The sequence below is a fragment of the Thamnophis elegans genome, chromosome 3 (genome assembly GCF_009769535.1).
Source record: "Thamnophis elegans isolate rThaEle1 chromosome 3, rThaEle1.pri, whole genome shotgun sequence".
In the NCBI taxonomy this organism is placed as follows: Eukaryota; Metazoa; Chordata; class Lepidosauria; order Squamata; family Colubridae; genus Thamnophis; species Thamnophis elegans.
Window position 1 is genome coordinate 49,082,984 of NC_045543.1, and position 24,794 is coordinate 49,107,777.

The 24,794-nt window shown below is 36.5% G+C and overlaps 1 protein-coding gene across 2 annotated transcripts; it reads right to left on the reverse strand.

Annotated features, from left to right (window-relative positions):
* Positions 1-827: 827 nt before the first annotated feature.
* On the reverse strand, positions 828-24,264 carry LOC116505330 (protein regulator of cytokinesis 1-like). 2 transcript variants are annotated; one of them, XM_032212503.1, is made up of 14 exons: positions 24,120-24,264; positions 22,150-22,282; positions 19,573-19,695; positions 18,259-18,492; positions 17,045-17,221; positions 16,048-16,200; positions 15,794-15,941; positions 15,175-15,311; positions 12,804-12,899; positions 12,145-12,285; positions 11,569-11,658; positions 10,507-10,599; positions 6,540-6,641; positions 828-1,661 (listed from the first exon to the last, which is right to left on the reverse strand). In XM_032212503.1, the coding sequence occupies exons 1-14, from the start codon at positions 24,176-24,178 to the stop codon at positions 1,587-1,589; spliced, it is 1,761 nt and encodes a 586-aa protein (XP_032068394.1). In that variant the 5' UTR covers positions 24,179-24,264; the 3' UTR covers positions 828-1,586. The 2 variants fall into 2 exon arrangements, with proteins under 2 accessions (XP_032068394.1, XP_032068395.1); XM_032212504.1 differs by lacking the exon at positions 6,540-6,641.
* Positions 24,265-24,794: the final 530 nt, after the last annotated feature.

Sequence of the window (24,794 nt, forward strand, 5' to 3'; positions counted from 1 at the left end):
CAATGGAGACCAGCTTTTTGATAAAAACCTAAGGTTTCATAATGTATTACCATAATATAAGCACAGATCCAAGTAGTATAGCCTTTTGTAATTGACTCACTGAGATTTTGTCAATGTGCAGATTTTCTAATTGTTGTCTAAGGCTTTTTGGTACACCACCAATGTGCTGATAATGACATGGCACGGTACGATTATGTGATAATATTGTATTATTATGATTGCTCACACACAGTTGGATATTTAGATTAGGTTTGGCATTTTTGTCCATCTGTTCAGTCTTTCCTAAGGACTTGGGATAGACAGATATTGTTGTTTTATGGTGTTAAAGGTATCCACAGGACCTAAGCTGTTCCTAGAAAAGCTGCCTTTTGCAATTGATTGTGATTTTATCTATGTTAAATATGCCATGAAAGTATTTTAATAATGTGTATGAATATTACAATTATATAAGTTGGGTAACTGATTTGTATGTAGTGTGATAGTGATATAAATATAAGATTCATAGTGAAAGATTAGAATTAAACAATAGGTGATTAGATAATGAAAGAATATATTTGTTATTACCATGTCTTTGAATATTATAGTGATAGGAAGGGGAAAAAAGATAAAATAGAGATAGAAATAAGGGGAGAACTATAGTGTGTGTGTGTAACGATATTAAGATACACAAAAGAGTAAGAAGGGTTAGAATTGAAGGATGGCAGTAAAGGATATATGCAAATACTATGAAATAATGAAAATGAAATGTAACAATGTTGAGTAATGATACTATGTTTATTTTTATTGAAGTGTATGATACCCAGGTATCACACCATTAAAGCATTGATATGTATAAATAATATAATTTAAAAAAATGTGACAAAAAAGCCATTTTATCAAAGCCATCTCAGAAATTAACGTTATTATTAAGTACATACTATTGCTTGATGAATAGCCAGCATTACCATGGGTACCTCCCAAATTCCTGTGGCAAAATATTCTGATGGTTTGAGGGGAAATGCCTCCAATGCATTCCAACACAGCATATATTACTACTATATAAACATTATCAGAGGAAGCAGCTCCCTTTTTTAAAAAACCCTTGTTTTTCAAAATAGTTGAATTAAAACTTTTTTATTTTTTTTACATTTACATAAAACACTTATTTTGTAATAGTAAAATGTCAATCATGAAAACAGGAAAACATATCAATGGATAACTTGACTTTCATATATTACATTCTCTTAAATAAAACAAGGGTTTTCTAATACTGTACAGTACACATGCTTTTTATCACACTTCTTCAACTTGTACATAATTGTTCCTTTAATCATACACCCCTCATTTGGTACGTTTACTCTGCATTGAAGATATATAAGGAAAACTTTTTAAGTTTACTGTTTGCTAAAGTCGTTCTTCCATAAAAATAGCATTTATTATATTAGTATTCTGACATTTTATATACATATAACCAGAATGAAATAGTGACTGTTACAAAAAGGTGACCAATTGGTATCTTATTATGTAATTATGGAGTGTTCATTCATTATATAGTTACAGTTCCCATTGACTTGATGAGCTTTATAAGAGAAGAATTCAAGTAGGGCTCATCCCTCCACATTCTCTTTGAGCGTGGAATTCAAAATCCTGTTGTTGATGGTTGATTTAACTGCAAGTTCCTTCTGTAATATAGCAAGGCAAACAAAAATAGGCAGTAGAGCTAACAAAACATAAATTCATAAATCAGTTTACATTTCAATGCATTTCTCCTTCATGCTTCAATAAAGGTGTAATTCCGATGATCCTATTGTTTTGGTGATTCCAACAACAATACATGTGAATATGTTCACATTACATATTGCACTGAGCTCTGGCTTGCTTAAATACAGGTAGTCCTCACTTACTAACCGCAATTGGAATCAGCAACTCCATTGCTGTGCCATGTGATCAAGTGACCACACCGACTTATGACATCAGTTCTGGCTCTGGTTATAAAGCAAATCATCTGTGGTCTTTAATGAGCATAACATCAGTCATGTTACTATGACTTGTAATTTCCTGTCAGTTCCTGTCAAAATCACTGATTTTGCTTCTTGAAAGCTGACTTGGAAGGTTGGAAATGGTGATGACAGGGATGCTGCGACCACCAAAAAATACACCCCAGTTGCAAGCACCTGCAAATCCCATTACATGACCACAGAAATGCTGCAGAAGTCATAAGTGTAAGGACCGGTTGAAAGTCTTCCTTTTGGAGTGCCATTGTAACGTCAAATGTTGCTGAACCGATGGCTGGGTTGGTAAGAAAGGATTACCTGCAGAGCTTACTGAATCAATCAAAATTGGCTGAGTTTACAGAACACATCCCTACCCCCGGGGGGGGGGGAGGGACTTTCTGCCTCACCTGACAAAAACATTTTAATTAAAAAACAAAACTGAAAGTTGCAAAGCAAACTGCCAGCATCGTCTTTACTTTCAATAATGTTCCCAAAGCATGATGCAAAGTTGCAGCACAGTGCTTTGTATGGAACTATCTACATACGTCTAGAAATAGGGAAAGATAAGCAGGGTTGTTAGAACAAGGGCCGGGACATCTTTTGGTAAGCCAAGGCTTTGTAACTAGTTATATCCCACCAGATTGCAATATTATGATGGGTAATCCACCCAGCACCCATTTTGCAAGCCTAACGACACTATGTTCTCAGAATTGATATAAGCTAAAAAAAATAAATGATGTGCTCTACACAAAGCAAACCAAGTAATCCATGCTATAGTTTAGTATGATGTGTGAAGTCAGTGACTTGCTCTGTCAGAACACCTAAAGATGGATGGTAGGGAATTTGTGACCAGCAGCCCAACCAGCAACACTTACTATTCACCATGCTGGTTGGGTTGCTGTTAGGTACCAGGAATATCTGGGGCATTATAGGTTAATTGCCGTGACCTGAAATTACTTTGATGTTTAAAATACTTTTTATTTAACAGTGATATCCTATGAATATTTATTCCAAAGTAATTCCCACAAGATTTCATGGGAGGTACATGCCTACATATGCTTAAGTCTATGTGGGATTGCTTGGTGGAATTAAATTCAGGATAAAATCTTTTCAACTATCTAAAACTTCAATCATGATGGTTCCATAATACTACCAGGCAGAATTAAACTGTAATAGTGCTATGCACTATTCATTATATTTCACAATACTCCAAATAGTAATAAAATTATTGAGAGTAGCACTATTCTAGTCAGCTCTTTCTAGCTTAACAGTGTAATTCAATATATTAAACATTTTCTAAAGATTTCATCACCGAGGGACAGGTCACCCTCTCATGCCATTTATACATTATTTGACAAGGCACAGAAGAGAATTTCACACAGAACCAATTATCCAAAGCAAATTATTGGGAAGCAGAGAAATGGAGATGAGAAGCAAAAGAATATCAGGTAAACAAACCAAAAAAACTTGTTTCTAAACAAATCCTTGGATTTAGGAGAATAATTTGAAGAAAAAGATGACAAACCCAATTTTCGGAGTATAAAATGCACCCCCCCAAAAAGAGCGTGGAAATGCTGGTGCATTTTATGAACCAAATAGAACCATTTTTGGCCTCCCGAAGCCCTGCCCCCGCATCCCATTTTTCTGAAAAATGGTGGAAAACGGGCCATTTTTCAAAAAACGGAGGTGTTTTTGCCTTCCTTCACCCCCAGAAGCACTCTGCAGGCTTCAGCAGGGCTGGGGGAAGGGAAAAATGCCCCCTCCTGGGGGCCAGGGAGAACAAAAACTTTTTTTCTTACTTACCTCTTTGAAATCTTAGTGCGTCTTATACACCTGTGCATCTTATAGTCCGAAAAATATGTTAATTCATAGAAGTAGTTCAAAATGAAGATTGCAGAGAATCGTGAGAGTGAAGAGCAAAATCATAAACCAATAAAGACATAACTAAATCATTAAGTAAAATAAACTAGGAAAATCTGCAGGTTTGATGAAATAGGGAACTACTGACTACACTCACTGGAGTGAATAAAAATCTTAGATTTGGATAGAAAAGGGATTGCTTAAAGACTGGCAGTTTTACGATTAAAAATTATTAGCGGCCATGAAATGGGTGCTTTACAGCTTGTTAAGCACTCCTGGCTATCAGAAATGGTCACAGTATACCTCACAATCACATGACCGCATGTTAGGTAGGCTACCTTTATGACCAGTTCTGGCATTCCATGACAATTTGGGATATTTCTAGCAGAAAAAAAAGCCCTTTCAAATGAATAGGTTCATTTAATGACTGCCATGTTCCTTTAAAGACTGCTACAAAATGTCTTGAAAAATTACTTCTGGTAATGAGGATGCCACAATGACTTATGACCATAATTGTGGTATCAATTATAGTCATAAGGCAAGGACTACTTGTAGAAATTAGAAAATTAATGAAAGAACTCTGAACATGCATCATGTTGCCTCAGTATTTTGAATGTTATATTATTTTAGAAAATGGGGAAAAGATTATGATATGATAGTATAATCTGACAAAAAAGCAAAAAAGTAATCAAGGGGAAAATGGATTGGTTGAAAGTTTTGGACTTTTTTTAGTGGTAAACAGAAATATGTGTGAAAAAAAGCTATTAAAAAGGGAAAAGAGAAGAAAAATAGTTAAAAAATATAAACATAGATTGAATCAAAAGAGCATAGTCTGCAATTTTCATCAATCCTAAACAATCATATTTTCAATGTGTCATTTGCCTCAGTTTTGATATGCAGCAATATCAAAATACAGTTATCCATGTTTTGGTTAGATAACTCATATCACAATGGAAATCTTTTGGACCCTGTTTATATTGGTGTAAAATTCAAAAATAGTATATATGTGTACATGTATAAGTATTTTACATTATATTTTTTCTATAATGTAAACATTTACATAAAATATGTATTACAACAGTATTTTTTTAAAGAGAAGCTACTAACTTTTAGTAAAATTGAAACTGAATTAACCACATGCTTTTGCATCTGGTTAATAATGAGGCTATACAAATGCAAAGTATATATGGATCTTCAATGCGAGATTGAAGTTATCAGTTTTCAAATGGGTTTTTTAGTTTATTTTAATATGATCATATGCTGTCTTTTCCTTTTAATGTGTGGCACAACTTGGTGACTACATGCATTTGCTGTTGGTGAAAGGAGTAAACCAACCACTTCAAAAGAAATTGGCATGAAAAATGTGGTAAAAAGAATGTAGATAATTGAGTTTTACCACAAGAAAAGAAACTATATTTCTGGGGGGGAAAGTATCAGGGAAAAGAGTAGAGCAGAATTTTCATCTGGAGCTAGTTAGAATGGATTCTTTTTCCAGGGAGAGCAAAGCATGATTTTTAACGAGCAGATAGATGGATATTTTAACAGTCACATTAGCTGAAATCTTCCTACGAATAAAATGATCCTCAGCAAAAAAAGAAAAAGAAAGAAAGAAAAGCACCTAACCTTGCTTCAGATGTATGGGCATGTTTAAAAATAAGCTGGAATGGAGAATTGTTCAAGAAAACCATTTGAAATTCATGGGGTGCCAAGAAATTCTCAATATAATAGCTGGATTGCCAACTGGGATATATGAAACTGAGAATATTTCACGCAAGTATTAAATGAGCTCTCTTTTTCCATATTTGTTTTTAGGTGCAGTTAGAAATAGGATTTAATCAAAACTGCTATTTTGGAAAAGAGACCAAAGAAAGGGGCTTGTAACCCAAGCTAATGTAAAATGTAATGATTTATTAGCCCATAGTTGCTAATGAAGTCTCCTTGATAAAAAAGCAAAATCAAATTTAGTTGATTAGTGTTAGTAGCAGAAATGCAGTATCGATGTTTCCTCTGGTCAGAGAATATTTTGTTCAGAGACTATTATTTTTAACTGAGTTGATACTGCATTTGAGTGCCCTTGTTCTGTTGAGTTACTCAACATTCATGAAGCAATCTTCAAATATAGGTAGTCCTCAACTTACAACTGATCCTAAAATGTATGTTGCTAAGTGAGACATTTTTAAGTGAGTTTTGGCCCATTTTACGACTTTTCTTGCCACCGTTGTTAAGTGACTCATTGCAGTTGTTAAGTTAGTTGCCTGATTGTTAAGTGAATCTGGCTTTCCCGTTGATTTTGCTTGTCAGAACATCATAAAAGGTGATCACATGACCATGGGACACTGCAACTGTCATAAATATGAGTTGCCAAGCACCTGAAGTTTGATCACATGATCATGGGGAAATAATTGTAAGTGGGAAAATCGGTTATAAGTCACTTTTTTCAATGCCATTGTAACTTTGAACTGTGTTGTTAAATCAAGGACTACCTGTAATCCCAGACAGGATAAGGATTAACATTCCCTTCATACAAAACAGTCACACAGCCAATGATTATTTCCTGTCCTAAGATGACAATAATTTAAGAAAACTCCTGGCCCCTATCAATACCATTATTAAACTGTAATAAACCAATATTAAGTACACATTGTTCCAGATGTTCTACTTATTTCCTATGAATTTTTGCAGTAAGAAAACACAAGTTAGACATACCAGAAAATCTGAATAACTAGGTTGGCTGGCAGATTTGCTTTTCTTGCACTCTTCTAATGATGGTTGGTGCAGGGAATATAGAGGTGTGCTTTTGGAAGGAGTCTGCAAAATGTAATACACACCTAGTCTCAAGTTACATCAAATATAAAATATAGCCAAGTAAATAAGCTATTGTAGAACAGGAGGAAAAATTGCATCTAATTTAAAAAGTGAATTTCATTATTAAGCGAAAGCTTGAAAATAACTCCTGTTCAGAATGAACTTTAAGATTCATACATTTCCATTTCTCTTCTCGTTACTTGCTCTTTTTGCCAGGAAACGTTATTGGTAAACTATTTTCCATTTATCATTTGGAAACTGTTCCAAGTTGTCCCCTTAGCAGCATATCTGATTAGGCCTTATATCTTAGCTCTTACCGCCTTTCTTACATTCAATGAATAAGAGTCTTGTTTGACAGCATATAAATTATTCCAGTAATGTTCCAGTGTCTGTTCTCTAGCTTTTTCACTACAGGGAAACGACCCAATATTTATACTGTACAGCTTTACAGGTTATTAGTTTGATTGAAAATTATTTCAGATAACCACTGGCACGGCAAATTGCAGAACCATGCCTGCCTTGAGTCATGGGACACAGGGGAGCCAAAAAAGGTCAGATGGTTTAGTATTTGGATGGGAGACCACTACTAGAATTAAAAAAATAAGAAAAAAAGCCATTCTGGTAGAAGGCAATTCTTATGTTATCTTAGCAAATTCTTATGAAGAAAACTTCCCAGAAGTTAGGCTGTTGGTTTGAGCTCCGAGCTTGGCAATTTGGTTGCAAATGCTTCATCACCATTTGAGGAGACATGGTCAGTGCATTTTGAGTTGTGCTTGTCAGTTGCCATTCAAACTATCAAACAAGCTGAAATCAGACCAGAACTCAGAAGTACCCAGATAAAATTCTAATCCTAATCTACATCACACAGATGGTACTTAACTACAGCCCAGCAACATCAGCCAACCAATCAAACAGTCCAAAATCAGACCATGACTCAGAAATATTCAACAAACATTCAGACTAATTTGCATCTGACAGAGCACAATTCAAAATGCACTGAAGATGTCTCCTTGAATGGTGACAAAATGTTTGCAACCAAATTGCCAAGCTCAAAGCATAAATCAACAGCCTAACTACCAACCCGAGCTAATAATATTCAAACATATTCCAAACATTTCCCAGAAGTGTTCTTATAGTTGAACACAACTCAAGATTTGTTTGATAACTAGAACCATGACTTATAAAATCTATTTCATATCTTACACAATTATTATGCAACTCATCATCTCATCTAGCTGGTTAAAAAAAGCCTAATTTTTAAAAAGAACGTAAAAGGTGAATAAAGAGACAACAAAAGGAATAGCATTTATAGCGATAGTCTGCTTCAATTGGCCATTTGAGTTATCACTTGAATGTCATCAATCAATTATTAAACATAATTAAGAGTAACCCATCCAATTAAGTTTATACCATATTTTTTCATGTTTATACAGTATTTACCTGAAAGGTAAACCAGATCTTTTATTTTCGCTGAATAATTTATTTAAAATGGGATCATCCTTGATTCACAGAGAATATACTAATAAAGAGACAGCTTTCTGGGTAATGTTTCGGGGGAATGAGTAGTCTGCTTAAATTCAGTATTTTAATCAAAATACTCTGGAAAAAAGCTAACAACATCTCATTCATGAAACAATTGGTTTCTGCATACCTAAAGGAGAAAGTAAGTCCTATCTAATGTACTATGATAGAATTTACTTCCAGATATATATTCAAAGTTCAGAAACATCTAACCCTAACCTTGCATAAAACAATAAGCAAATCATAATTCTTCTCACTTATAATTAAATATATATATTTGAAACTATATACGTATTTACTTTCCTACATCCAGCTGAAGGATTTTTTTTACATTCTTCTATTTGTTACATGAACAATCATAATATATCATGAATATTCTTCATTCTGTACTAGGTTTCCCTAGCAAATTAAAACTGTATTAAACATAATCTTTTCAACTGTACACAGTATTTTCAACAAATCTTATGCAAGCATATTTTATGAAGAAGTATTTTTTCAGAAATGGAAAAATTCTGATCTCAGTTACTTTTCTAAAAATATGTGAATATGAGATTCCATTCAGTATTCACTTTGGAAAGTCTTGCTCCTAAACATTTAGTATTGCAGGTCTAATGAATTTTTATATAACTAATTTTGTATAAATCCAACAACCGAACACCTGCTAAGAGCTTTTCTTAACATTTTCAGCTTTGTTGTTATGGTTGATATGAAATATTTTCTGTAAAATATTTTGTAGGCAAAAAATGGACCACTGCAGTGTTCATCATAACTCTGTTTGTCATACTTCCTAGGATCAATAAGACAACAGCTGAGCTTTCATTGACTAGCAGTCAAAACATTTTTGTTATGTCTGGAAAGCCCTTTAATATCAAAAAATAAATAACAATAGCACTTAGACTTACAGTATACTGTTCCAGTGCTTTACAGCAGAGTACCCCAGCATTTCCATCTTTGCAGATTGGCAGGGAGGGGGGGGGGAGAAGGGATGGTTCTGCACATATGCAGCTCCATTTGCGTGAGCAGTGTGCTTGCCATTCACTTAAATGGAGCGTGCACTCACGCTTGCCCGCTGTTTGTACAAGTGAGAATGCTTGTGTGTGTTTGCTGGCCATTTCTGAAGCCCAATTGCAAACCCCTCACGGCAGAAGTGGGTTGCTACCAGTTTCGGCAAACTGGTAGCAGAAATTTCGACTGGATCACTGAATTGGTAGGGATGGCAGGATCGCCACGCCCCCGAACCGGTTCCCCAGTAGCAGGGTTTTTTTGACATTTTTTAATATTCTGCACATGCACAGACCTATTTAAAGGTAACTGCACGGGCATGGAGTGCCCGCACACGAAGTGCGCATGCACCAAACCGGCAGTAACGCGGGCAGCAACCCACCCCTGCCTCACAGCCCACTAAGAGGCTGCGGCCCACAGGTTGGGGACCCCTGCTTTATAGCAATATGAGTGGTTTACAATATCAACATATTGCCACCTGCAACAATCTGGGTACTCATTTTACCAGCCTTGGAAGGATGGAAGTCTGAGTCAATCTTGAGCCCCATCAGGATTGAACTCAAGACTGTGGTCAGTTACCCTGCAATACTGCATTCTAACCCCTCCACCACCAATCTATTCAATTCTTAGATTGATCAATATGGATTATATGTATGTATATATATCAAATAAACTTTGAAAAGTAACATTACAAGAGGCAGCACAGTCATTTGCTTACTAAGGTAAAATAAGACTAAACTCTTTCTCAAAAAAAACCCCAAAATATCTAACCTCTTATACACAGCACAAAAGTAAATAATTTTTCCTGATATATTTTTACAATAAAAATTATGTTACCAGAACCAGTTAAAGATGTTAATTATACTTTACATACAAACATAGAAAGCAAAGCTTGCATACCATTAATATCTAAAACTAACAAGAAATGAGTGGAACTTAAGTTAGTTTTGAATAAGCATTTATGGAAAGATTATTAACACTCATCAATTCAAGTGAAGTTCAGTTTTTTTGCTTTTTTTGTTCAAAACTATACTGATTCAGGAGCTTAGGTCGAAGCTTGCAAACAAAACCCAGTGTATTTCTCTAATCCCGGGGGCGTGGGGGGACTTCCCGGGATGTCAATCACCAAATAGATGGGCCAATAATAGAGCAATCAGGGAGGAGTATAAATCAGGCTGGCTCGGGATCCACAAATGGCTTGCCCTCGAGGACAGAAACCCAGCCAATGTTGATCAAGAAGTGGAGTTGCACTGTGTCTCCAAACTCAAACATACAGCTATTCATTATTGTATTACATTCAACAACCAGCCCAAGTTTTAAAAAGAAATGTGATAACTTTACTCACTTTGTTTTGAAATGGCTGCTTACTAGGAACAGCAAAATTGGTTGTTATGTTACTGCAACTGGATGTTTTAAGTACAGTTAGGTTTGAGGCTACCTGAAAAAAAGAATAGTTCTAGTCAGGAATAAGAAACTTGTGGACATTTCAATAAGCAGCATATTTAAAACCCAATACTAATCTCCAAGAACGTAATTTCTTAAGTTATCTCAAACTTTAAAAATACCTTTAACAGTCTTTTTTTTTCAGGACTACTATACTAGATCAAGACAACAAAAAAATCTAACAAAAAAAAACCCCTCTTCCTGCCATTTAGCAGACAACAACTGTATCTGGATTATGGAGCCCATGGTGCTTAGCTGATTTATAACATGTTAGAGCAGGGGGGTCAATTTGGTGGCCTGCGGGCTGGATGCATCACGCACAGGCCACACCCACCCCAGCTCTACAAAGGCAAAAAAACATCACAATATGTCACGTGACATGATCAAGTTTGACACTCATGATGTTAGAACTACTGAGCAGAAATAACGTTTTATTGTGGCCTATACTACAGACAATCAAGTTAGGAGTCTAATGGATTTTGTCTCATTTTTAAAAAGTATTTAATAATCTAGAAATTGCTTTCAAAATACAACCCTAATATATTTATTCACTTATTGTGCAGAATAGTGACATGGCTATTCTGAAACTTTGGCAGAAATATTTAAGACATTCCTGGGGATAATGGACCTGCTAAAATTCCCAAGATATCTGTCAGGTTCCACGTTCCCACCGATTTTAAGATTGTTTTATTTTATTTTTAAATTGAAAACTGATAACTAAAGGGCCAGCTTCAAACATAATCTTTATTTCCAAGAGTACTTTTGAGTCCCATACAGTTTACAAACTGAAAATAGTGGGTTGTTTCAGTTTAGCATTTGACTTGAACCTCTGCTCACCTGCCCAGAAAAAAACACAAAAATAAAAAGATAGGGAGTAATTTATAGGTCTGGAGAGAAAACTCAACAATTGCTTCCTGGGATACAGAATATTTTGGGGATATCCTGGGATATTAAAATATTTTACTTTGCGTATCTTGTTTGTAGTTGGAGTATTCACATGGGCAGATCTTTTCATAGCTCCTTTTGGAGTTGTATATTCCTCCCGCTTCACTGACTGAAACATAAAGTCATTTTAAGGTAGTAAATATTGATACATTTTACACAAATCTACATCCAATCCACACAGACAACCATGACCATCACAGAAAGGTATGGGTCATCTTCACCTTTTCATTATTGTTAAAAGATGGACAAGCATGTTGACCATTCTGTGTTTTCATACTCTCCTTCAAACATTAATTATATTTAAACCACCATTACTAATCTAGCCAAAATTCACCCCTAATGTATTTGCAAACAAATGCCAACCATGCTTTGAATTCACTTGAGCAATTTCAAAACATGTAGAAGGGGGATAAAAAGATAGCAAAAGTATAATTAGTTTTTTTTTTTAAAAAAAAACTCACTTTCCTAAATTTCAGAATTATTTGTTCCATAGTGTGATGCTTACAGCTAAAAAAAAATGTAAAAGACCAGTTTTCAAGCATGAAAATCACTTTATTCCACAATAAAAGCACTGAAATAATGAATAACAACTTACTGTTTTGGGCTGATCTTTTTTAAGTTTATAATGCTGCAGCTGTTGGGTCATGTAATCAAGAAACCTCTGGCTTCTAATTAGAAAATCTGAATTATGCTCCTTCTCCCAATTTTCAATTTTTTCCTTCAATTCTTCTCCTAACTAAATTTGCAAAAGAAATGTCTATATTAATTATTCTGAATTTTAACTATTTATTCCATTTCTATAGCCAAACAACTCAGCCAAGTGCCCAAGTAATTCGTTTCAAGTATAAAAAAGGCTTATCCAAAATCAGTTCATTAATACATCAGAATTAAAACTTTTTACGCCTTAACTATATTAAAACATGCAATGCAAACAAATCATCAATGATTCAAAGATGTATGTCAGTAGAAACATAAATTTCCCATTTGAGTACTTTAGAGACAGGATTACATAAACAGAAGTTTTTGTAATCTACCAAAGAGCCTTATAAAAGGAAGTTAGAATAAAAGAGCCAGAATGATTAACTTAACTTCATGTTACATAGCAGCTCTTTTAACTTGTACTGTTAACAGTATTTTATGTTTGTCTCAAATACTCAAGGTTCACTATCGCTAATATCTTCCAGTTATCCTCATCTCAAAACACACATATACCCAAATGCGAGAAGCTATGAAAAAATTGTCCTGGCATTTTACCTTTGACAACTGCTTTTGAATCTTCGATCTTTCGCGTTCATCTTTGAGCAGATTACCCCCTCTGTTTAGGAGCCTGCTTGGATCTGTTGATTTTTTCTAAAACACAAACACTGAATAGATTAATATACTGAATAATCAAACATGTATTTACGGGTAGCAACTTCAGTATCTCTACTGATCGTTTTCATAGAGGGATCGTCCTTCAGGCGAACAGCCAAAGCATAATGGTTACTGCGTATGTATTGGATGTAATTTTCTGATTTCATCAACTTATGCTAGAGTAGCGTTTATTTTAGTGATGAATTTAACAAGAAAACAAATCAGACAAGTCTAAGAATTCCAAGAATAACATCAAAGTAATGAAATGAAATATGGTTTATTCAGTCAGCGACCAGCAAAAATTGAAAATATACACCAAAGTAAAATCAAATGGCTGAGGTAAATACTAGCATAACAAAAAAATCATATATTTCTAGATGAATAAACTTTCTCAATTTAGATACAGGTAGACCCCCTAGTTGAGAATAACTGACGTAAAGATAACCCCTAGATATGAAGGGGAAAAAATTCTCTTTTCTCAACCAGACAAAGCACTGAAGCCACACAATACTTTGAGGACCAGCTGAAGCTGCATGTTTTAATATATCCTATTCAGTTCCTGAAAGCATTGAGTGGGATTAGCTGCATTGGCTGCAGAAAGGAGAATGCCTTCTGCCACTTTTAGTAATAAGCAATCCACCTGGAGTCTATGACGATTCACCACAGGCAGCTCGCCATGACCAACCTGCCACAGCCAATTCATCATGGCCAACTCGCTGCAGGACAATTTGCTATGGCCATCTCGCCACAGGACAACTTGCTGCAGAACAAGAATTACACTAATATCAAAGATATGTTGGAATAGAATTTAAAGAGAGGCTGCAAAAGGAAGGATAGAGCGAAATTTGAATGGCAAAAATTAAAATATTTTATTTATTTTAAATAATTAAGACCGTTTAAATCATTAAATTGTCCTGCAACAAGTTGTATTGCGGTGAGTTGGCCATGGCGAGTTGGGCCTCTGCAAGTTGGCTGTGGCGAGTTGGCTGTGGCAAGTTGTCCCTTCCCGTCTATCACACCCATTTGGTGTGGAGCCTTCAAATCAATTCTTTCAGCAGTTGTTAAGAAAGCTCCCACACATTTGCACTACTCTGGTGACTCTGAGGACACAGATAAACTTTCAAGTGGCCTCAACGACTCTCTCAAAGAACACAAATGATTAACTGTCTGTAAGGAATATAAATACTTTCATTCCCACTAGTCAGAGCTGAAAGAAGCTTCTCGGCTGAGAAGGAAAACATCTTCAAAGAAAAACCAGAATATCCAATTGTGTCTTCAAAAAAGCACCTTAGCTTAGAGTTGTCACGTTCCCAAAATCGGTCCAAGTCCAACCCCGCCTGAATTCTGCTGACTCTTATCTGGCACCAATTTAGTATTGAACTTTAGTTGACTAGATTCTTGTGTATAAATATGAACAAGTCTTCTATGCTACAACCTAACAGATGGTCCTGATTCTTTGACATTAATCGTTATAGGCTGATGATGTGCCTAACTACCACCACCACCCAGCTATCTGCTCTTCTCCTATAGTACTGCCTCTATTGTACCAGAATCAGGTTTAGGAATGCTAGGAAAAAAACCCTGTAATAGCAATAGCAATAGCAGTAGACTTATATACCGCTTCATAGGCCTTTCAGGCCTCTCTAAGCGGTTTACAGAGAGTCAGCATATTGCCCCCAACAATCTGGGTCCTCATTTTACCCACCTCGGAAGGATGGAAGGCTGAGTCAACCCTGAGCCGGTGAGATTTGAACCGCTGACCTGCTGATCTAGCAGTAGCCTGCAGTGCTGCATTTAACCACTGCGCCACCTTGGCTCTTAGACTTCCAGATTTTAACAGTATGGTAATTTCTCAAATAAATAGGGTTTCTGATTGAAATTTAGAGTTGGGTTTTTTCTCTGTCCATTAAAACTTGCAGTTATAAAGAATAAAATCAATAATTGGATACTAAAACCAGCTTCACTAATCTCATGGCAAAAAGCTTATTATTTTTCATCATGAATTTTATCACAGTTGCAATATCCTTTTTCTAGCATCTACATTTTAACAATCAAATAACTTTCTTCTCATTCAGCTTACTGGGTTGGCATTTTCCAAATCTGTTTTTCTGGGGACAATGGGGAGCTATTATAACCCTTCTGGAAAATACCAGCACTAGACAAATACAGTGTTCTAACTCATATCAGAAAATAGCATTTGCCGTAAAAAAATTAAAAATAATAAATTATCCCTGGCAACTAAAAACAAGGTAAGCATTGAAAGAGCATTTACCTCCAGTTCAATGAAGCGATCCAGAGTAGCCTCCCATTTATGAACACCGTCATAAAGAGACATGGCTTCCTCATAAATCTCTTTTATTTTGATCAATTCTTCATCATGATGATACAACAATTCTTCTGAGAAATTGTCTATATAAATCAGGAAACTTTCGTTAAAAAGCAAAAAAAACAAAGAGTAACAGACACAGAGAAAACTTTTAAACATTTATCCCACTATTCCAATAAACAATACAGATAGTTCTTGGGTTGTGTTCAAAGTTATGACGCTTCTGAAATAAGAAGACTTATAACCAGTTCTCAGAGTTCTGGATGTTGTAGCATTCCCAGTTACATATTTGTGATCTGGAAACCATCGCAGCTTATTGCAGTCATAATGATTTCATATTTTTCCTGCCAACTTTCCACAAGTCAATGGGGAAGCCAGCAGGAAGTTTAAAGTTACTTTTTCACCCATCCTTTGTAGCTCCTGCCCACTGCAAGCCTACCATATACTTTCTCATCTCTTTTGCCTGACAAAACGCACTTATTTGCTTTCAAGCATAGGACTTCTCATGCATAAGACAAATAATGATTACATTTTGAATTTATAAACATGTGCTACAAGGAATTACCATCATATAAGGGCTGAAACGCAGCTTTTTGTTCATCGGAATAAAAGCATTTCTGCCAATAGCTCTCAAGATCTTGCCTGACTTTCAAAATAATTTCTTTAACTTTCTCCTTCTTCACCTCTTCCAGTGTTTGTAATTCTTCTTCCCACTAATGAAAACAAAACGAAACCATTAATTGTGATGGTTACAAAATATACTTCACCTACTACATTTATGTTAGTAGTGGAGAGACGTCAAAATTCCCCTTCTATTACCATATTCGTGGCTTCACAGATGGAACACTGGTTGGTCATTTTCGTGAACCTTTCTTGCTTTTCTTGTGGCCACTGAAGTCTGTCCCATAGAAGCTGAACTTGTTTCATCAGGACGTCCTTGGTGGCCATTAGAGATGACTTCTTCTTCTGCAACTAAAGACGCACACTCAAATAAGTATATGCAAAAAGGGTGGAGAAGTAAGAGTTTTGTCTAGTGGTTAAGACACTAGAGAGAGTGAATTCTAATACCACCTTAGTCATAAAAGTCAGTTGAGTGACCTTGGTCTCTCTCAGCCCAACTCACTTTGCAGAGTTGTTGTTGTGGGGAAAATATAAGGAGGAAGATGTGTGGAGTATGTTCAGAGCCTTGAGTTATTTGTAAAAATAATAAAGATGGAATACAAATAAATAAATAAAAACTCTGTTTCTCTGTAAATAGTAGCCTAAGAGGAACAGCAAGTCAGATCCAAAATAGAACCCAGGTTTACTAGGTAGGAGTCAATAGGAAAAAAGAGGCAGTTTCTGTCTTCATTTGCTCAGTGAAGGATAATGGCTGATACTGTAACATAATCTCTCTTTCTCTGTATGTATACACACATGCACGTCTGTTCAAAAGTTGTAAAGGACTGCACAACACAGTATCTAAAATGCTATTAAATGTCTTTTAATAGCATAATCTTAACCTTGTCAATCATTTGCAAAGGCTGCTGATATTAAGATCCAAAAGATGAGCCTGAACTAAAGAAAACACTAATTAATTAAAACTTGATTTATTATCATCCTTACCATCAGCCCTTAATTTTGTAATGTTACAAAGTACAGCAGACAGATAATCCATATGCTATAAATGCCATGAATCTGCACCAAGAAAAGTTGAGATGCTTTCATTTTGGAGCCTTGTTTTTTATGCAGCATAACTTTAAACAATATTGCAAATTAATAGTTCAAGTAATCGATTCATTCATAGGAATAGAGTCTTTTACATAAGCAGCCCAACCTGATTGACAAACTGCTGAAGATCTTCAAGATACTTTTTTGTAAGACAAATATATCCTTCTTCTTCATCATCACATAATATATTATTTTCCAGTGTCCCATCAGGTGTGTGTCCAATTTCTTTACTATATAGTCTGATTTCTCTTCTCAGTTTATGAAACTCTTCTAATCTTTGTTCCTGTTTAAATAAATAACTCAAATAGTTTAAATGTATCAAATTAAAGAGCTTATTTTATTCAATTTTATACAATTTAGAAACTGCACAACTTCCAATATCACAGGAGAAACAGAATACAGTATTAATAAGAAAAAAACATAACAAATAGCACTTATACACCGCTCTCTAAGTGGTTTATAGGTCAGTATAATGCCCCCAACAATCGGGGTCCTCATTTTACCCACCTCGGAAGGATGGAAGGCTGAGTCAACCTTGAACCTGGTGGGATTTGATTTGAACTGTCAGCAGAAGTAGCATGCAATACTGCACTAACCACTGCGCCACCGAGTCAAGAACAAACAAGATGGGCAGAGACTGCAGCAGAAAAACATACTTTCTGGCTCTTAAAAGATAATTTGATTGATTGGTTGAAAAGGCCTGTTGGCTCATATAACCCAGGCCATGAAATACCATGGTAGATAGACAGTCCCCTTAAAACATGGCTGTTTCAACAAACTTGGGGATCTGGGGCAACAGTGACTCCATGCATTGGCTGCATCATGCATAATATTGTAATGTGTTCTGTGATCACTTTATTTATATTTGTTTTACTTGGATTTTGTATACTGTTTCAGCTGTTGGTTTTATTGTAAGCTGTTCAGCTGTGTGGGATGGGCAGCCATATAAATTTGATAAATAAATCACTTATGGTCCAGCTAAGGAGCTACCACCCTGAAGATACTCAGGAAAACTGTCCCAACAAATAACTTGGTAACAAGAGGGTATTAGTTGACTTTCTATCAATCATAAAATAGAAACTCTGCATATTCCTTCATTTCATGCTTAATTTGATTACAAATTCTTTGCATAAAGTCTGGATGAAAGTCAAAGTGTATCTTCTGGCAGCAAACTTTATAGGATTTTTGTTCTAGGTGGGATGCAAAACAGAGACTCACAATGCTCATTCTTTTTTGCTCAAGAAAGCAGAATGTTCATTTAGCTTATTTTTGACTGCAAAGTCTGACTTGCTAATGAAGGGATATAAATCAGTGCCATACCTTTACTTTCAGAAGATTTGTTATATGTTCTTTTATTTCTTCCAGCTCTGTGCTATTTGGAATACTGCCAGTAGGGATGTAGTAAGGGACTACACAAAGCTCTGTACATAATGCCTGATCTTCTCGCTGTAGCTGAGTCAACTTCTCCAGCCTCTCCTCTTTTTCTTTAAGAGCATTGTCTAATGCCAGCCGATATTCCTTCTCTAATTGAAGGATAGTTAAGCCATCATCAACCTGTAAAGTTATACAGCAAATAGATATATTTAGCACTTCTGTGAATGGCCTCCAGTAAGTTTTCTCTTTGTTCTACTAGATCTAGTACAGCAGGCTGTGTTCCATCATTACAATTAGACCTTAGAAACACACCTTTTTATGGCTACCTCCAAGCTATGAAATAATATCAGCCCACCCACAAAGTCCACGTGGCCCTGATCCTCTGGTTGTAAGGAAAAACCTTAAAACATGGTTCTTTCAGCAGACCGATGGATGATTCATAATCATCCATGTACTAATGTTGGCATTTTACAACTTGGTTCTTGGTATTTTCTCCAATATAGGTGGCTAGATGTGAGGTGAGGCTGCAATGGTCATTTATTATTTTTGCTAACCAACTTCCTACAAGAGTAATTTGCTTTATGTTGGCTGCTGAGCCTTGTTTATAAAATCTGGGCACAGGGTAAAAAAAAAAAACCCAAATTATTCAAATAGCAGAAGATCTCTGATGAGTTTCCCAGTTTGCTCCAAAAAGTAAGAAATCCCTCAGATAATTCCTGTCCCCATTTCACAATGTTCAGTCGCTGTCAACAAGCTGCATTCAATTTAATTTATTATTTGTTTTTTTAAATATTCATTTAAAAAAAAAGCAATTTAGCATTTAGAAAAGAGGAGAGACACCCCTGCTGTGTGTGTACTTTAGCATAACTCTAGAATGCCTGGCTCATTAAGGAGAGTGAGTGGGGCATCCTAGAGAATCAATTGTCTGTGATGTCAGTTCCTTTGCAGCTTGCTCTGGAAAGCCAGCCATGACATTCCCCCTTCAGTGGACGAATGGGGAAGTGCCTGATGGATTTGGGGCAATATGCCAGGATCGTAGACAGGGCGAGAAAGAGGAGCACATGGGAGGGGGAAGGGAGAGGGCAGGGATTATGGGCATGGGAGTAGGAGGAAGAAAAGGCCCTCTCAATGACTCCCTGTCTATAAATATCTGGGCAACACCTGGTCATCAGCTAGTTATAAATAAAAGTCATCTATGCCAACTTAATATCACTTTAGTTTTCTGTTCTTGGGAACAATTAGCAACTAAAAAGAACTTACCTTGTAAGGATCCAGACCAAGTTGGTATCTGAGTACATTCAGTTGATTTTTCTGAATTTCAATGTCATTTTCAATTTTGTTTTTCAAACTGCTTTCTTCATCAATCATTTCATTCAATAGCGTCTGTCCAGAAATACCCCAAAAATTTCAGCATAGGTTTATAACCGATCTAACTGTTGAACTTCTTATTTGATCAGAATCCATAGCTAAAATAAAGCCTATGTCCATTAGCCCAGGATTTGATGTGTCCAGGGGCAGTCAAAAAAGGTATCAGATTGTTGTCAATCAAGGCTTTCATTCATGAATGAAATGAAGAGTTTTTCTGACTCGCTTTCCTCTGTATCCCTCATGCATTTCCCACATGGCTTCAATGAAAGCAAATGTGATGCATGAGAACAAAACAGAGAATGGTCAAAACTGATCTATCTATGTTCCTGCTACAAACCAAATGTTGCAATCAGAGGCATACATTTGGAAAATAAAATGACTGCTTACTAAAAAGTGAAAAACTGTACCTGTAATTGATTAGTAGGCTTTTAGTTTATAATACTTTGATCTAAATTATATTAAAGTGGCTCAGAGACAGGTTGATACTTGCATTAATTGACTGACTTTAAAGATAAACACCTCTTCCCTTGAGCAATTTATTTTGCAGGAGAAAAAAGTACTGTACTGTTCCAGATGCTTTTACACTTGTATGGTTAGAGAGATATGATGGACAAAGCATCTTTCAAAGGCCAGCTTTCCAAGCTTTTAAATAGCTGTCCTAAGCACATCAATGTTTTTCACACATTTCCAAAGGGGATAATATAATAAAAACAAGTGAATTTTACTTGAAACACAATATACCTTAGAGTAACAACCCCCCTTTCTGAAAACACCAAGGTTTTACAAAAAGAAATGCTATATTTATTTGAATATAGCATCAAACCTCTACAAACATATTTTCCATAAAAATTGCAAAGAGCTTCTTTGCACAGAAATTATCAACAACAAAAGGCATAGAAAAAAGGTAGAGAATTTGATAAGGTGCCCCTTCTCCAATTTGCTGTATTTCAAAGAATTCAGGTACCATTTTATTTCTTTTTTTCCTATTATCTTCCCATCAAGTAGCTTTTCTTTTCTAGTTTCAAAATCTCTGAAAAGCCTGAATTTTTATCATTAGAAGGATAGAATTAAGCAGAATAGTCTGCTCTCCAAGCATGTTATACATTTCAGAAACTTTATGTGGCATTGTCCATATACTTTCACAGTTGTTACGAGTTGTTTGTCTGAGTCAGCCACTTTACACATTTGAGGCCTCAGAGTAATGCAATTGCCATGTTATACTGATGTCATGACATTTCTGAGTATGTGGGGAAATCATATTGGATTTTGGGAGGAGCTTTTTGAAAATGAATCTTAAATTTACAGAAGTACTGTATTTAAAACATATTGTGCTAAAAATGGTTATTTGGGGATAATCATGTTATCATGGTCACAGGCAGACTGCCTGAATCCTAACCCCCTATTTTACTTCAATGAAACCATAATTTCTAATAGAGCAACAAATACATAGAAATAGAATAAAGAATAATATAGATAAGAATAGAATAAAGAATAAAATAGAGAAGAATATAATAGAGAAGAGTAGAATAAAGAATAGAATAAAGAATAGAGTAGAGTAGAATCTGAAAGGGACCTTGAAGTTCTTCTAATCCAGCCGCCTGATCAAGTAAGAGAACCTATACCATTTAAAACAAGTAAAATTCAAACATAGGTTCACTATCCCGCAATGGCAAACCTATGGCATGGGTGCCAGAGGTGGCAAGCAGAGCCCCCCCTATGGGCACATGTGCCGTTGCCAACTGCTGTTCTGTTTTCCGGCATGCACATGCGCACTGGCTGCCAGAGCACCAGAAAACAACCTGAAACAGGCAAAACCTCCCCAAAATCAGGCCATATATTTGGGGCATTTTCAGGCCATGTTTTGTTTTTCCAAACTTGACCCGAAGAATAGCCTGAAAATGGCCCAAAAAATGGCCCAAAACACGCATGTGCGCACTGGTCATCTGGTCTTCAGGATTCCAGTGCTCTGGCATGCGTGAAGAGCAGCTGGCCGGTGTGCATGCATGTGCTGGAAACCTGAAGAACAGCTGGCCAGTGCACACGTGCACACTTGGTCAGCTGGTTGATGGGTTTCCAGCGCTCTGGCGCATGCACATTCCATTTTGGGCACTTGGAGCCGAAAAGGTTCGCCATCACTGGTCTAGTCTCTTCTTAAAAATCTCCAGTGATGGAGTGCCCACATTTCTGAAGGAAAGCTGTTCCACTTAATTGTTCTCACTGTTAAGAAGTTTCTCCTTAATTCCAGATTGGTTCTCTCTCTGATTAGTTTCCAACCATTATTTCTTGTCCAGCCCTCTGGTGGCTTTGCTGCCCAATATCACATCATACAATTTGATGCCCAATATCACATCACACAACCAAATGCAATTTCCCCATAAAATGGGTACCGGGAACTGGTACTAGATGTTTCATGCAAGCCAGTGTCACATGAGAGACTTTACATTTCAAGGCTGTCACCCTGAACCATACCTCAATGTGCAACTTTGCAGCCTCCATGCGTTCAAGCTGCAGCTCTTTGCTAATTCCCATTGCATTCCATAAATCTAGTAGCTTTCCCAGTGCTTGATTCACACTATTAACCAGGGAAGAAGCCAAAATTTCACTGAAAAAGAAAAGAGTAATTTCAATGCCATGATGACACTTAATGCAAGGATTGCCCTTCCTCCCAAAGGTGCTTTGTGAAAAGGCAACTGGACTTTGTTTTTCCTTGAAGACATTTCCCTTCTCATCCAATAAGCTTCTTCAGATCTGCTCCCTACCTCAGAATTCTCATTTCCATCAACTTAATATTAATATTGTATATCAATGTAATACATTTATTTAAAACAAAAAATGTCAAACCCTGAATTCTTCTTTGATCTGGTGGCCATGAAGTGATCTGGGTGCCCTGGAAAGAACAAGAAACTAAGGACAAACTTGGCTTCTAACTTGTTTAGAAGTGACTAAAACAGGGTACCTAATCTATAGACGGAACTTAATCCTGTCCATGTACATCAGGGTCTTGAGAGAATAGCCCTGACAGTATACATGTGCACCCTCTTTTTCTAAATATATTTAACATGCCCCCAGACTTCAGATTCTTGTTGTGCCTTGTACTTTTGATTTCTGATAAGTGCCTGGACAAGTCCTTGCAGTTTTCTTGGCAAGGCTTTCTGTACTATTTGCCACTGCCTCCTCCTTGGGGCTTGGAGAAAGTAATTACTGCAGCCCAAAGTCACGCAGCTGGCTCAATGGCTAAGGTGGAACTGGAACTTACTATACCAAACTGGCTCTTCAAAACTTGTTATTAGAGGTACAAAAGTACAATACATGTAATACCTAATCAAAAATAGGTTTAAAAGGATACAAGTCTTTCAGTGATTGAGAAGGCTAGAAATTTCATTGAATACAAAAATAGTTTTTTTCCAGATTTCCACTCAACTATAAATCTCAGTGGAAAACACTGGATGCTTAATAACAAAAGCTAAATTACTTACAATAATGCTTTTAGGAGTTCAGAAGCCCTACCACCCCTTTTTTTGAAACAAAGATGTAAAATAAACCAATATTATCATCCTCTAATATGCAGGGGGAGATAGACGGAGAAGCCCCAGGACATCTTTCCCAAAGCAACCTGATGACTTTATGTAGGTTAAAGACCCACAATCGATAAAGACATCCTGGAACTTCATGTTTGACTCCTGGGACACACCCATGATGTTTTTTTGTTTTTTTTTTCATAGCCAAATATAAGTGGTTAACCACTGCCTCCTTTTAAAAAAAACCTCCCTATCATTTTCTTTTCTTCTAATTTTCCCAGTACATAGGCCTGGTCTATTTTATTTAAACACAAATAATACAAACAGTACATATACAACTGAATACAAAAAAGAAAGACAAAAGGGAAAGGGGAAAAAACCTCATAATACAGTGCACTGGAGACCCCCCCCTTTATTTTTCTTATACAATATATTCCAATTGTGCCCTTATCCCCTCCAAAACAACATATATTCTTGAGTAGGTTTATTCCCTTTGCCTTCCACCAACACTGATTTTATAAAATCCCCCCTATTTCATTATAATTATTTACTTTAATTTATTTTAATCATCCCTTTTTAAAGTTGTTAATGTATCATTTGTTGCCATACTCCAAATTTCATTATACCACTCATTTCTTTGAATATCCCTGGTCTTTGGGCGTGAATTGTAACCAGGCCCAGTCAATATAAAGCTTCACTGCTTAGCTGTCAAAATATGGCAAACCCTATTGAGACATATTGAGCCTCCTCGAAACCTTCCGAGGCTGCTTTTTACGAGGGGAAACGGCATCAAAGGGGTTCCCCCGCTCACTCCCAAAGGAGCCGAGAAGTCCGGCTAGCCGCTCAGCGCTCCAGAGGCAAATCCTGTTCCCTTCCCACCACGACACAACCTGGCTTCAGAAAAACCCTTCATCCTTTTACCTTTCCCGCAGACGTTTCCCCATGTGGAGCCTAGAGACGGCCGTTGTTGGCGTCGCCATTCCCGCTACAAGTAAAATCCAAACAAAGACTCAAACGAGCGGCCGCCACCACCGTCAAAATTCAAACTTCAGAGAAAAGTTTGATCGAACGACAGGCTGCTCCTGTGCGCCTTATGATTGGTCCATCGCATTGGCGCGTTGTTTCCGGCATTGCCGAAGCAGCCAATCCACGGGAGAGAAGCAAATGAGGGGTGGAGCTCGCTCGCCTTTAAAAAAAAAACTTCAACCGTTGGCGTTTCGCATGAGATGATTGGTTGTCAAGCTAGGATATCTTTGGCCAATTTTTTTTTTAAAAAACCAACAGCCAGAGGAGAAAGGAAGGTCTGTAGTTAAACATAGGACGGATGGGGAAATTGAGGAAAGCTTATAAAAGAGCGATCCGATTTCATTTTAACTTCATTCAGCTGTATGGAATAGCTGCGTCCAGTGCCTCTACTCAGGAAGGCTGCTTCGGAAATCAATTCCATTGACTCCAATGGAACCTGCTCGCTAGTAAATGAGTTTAGCGTCATTGAGACTTCACAGCTCTAGAATGGTTACCTCGAAAATGAATCCTGTTTGGCCGGAATCGTTCTTATAACAGTTATAAATACTAAATCCCATTGCATATAGGATT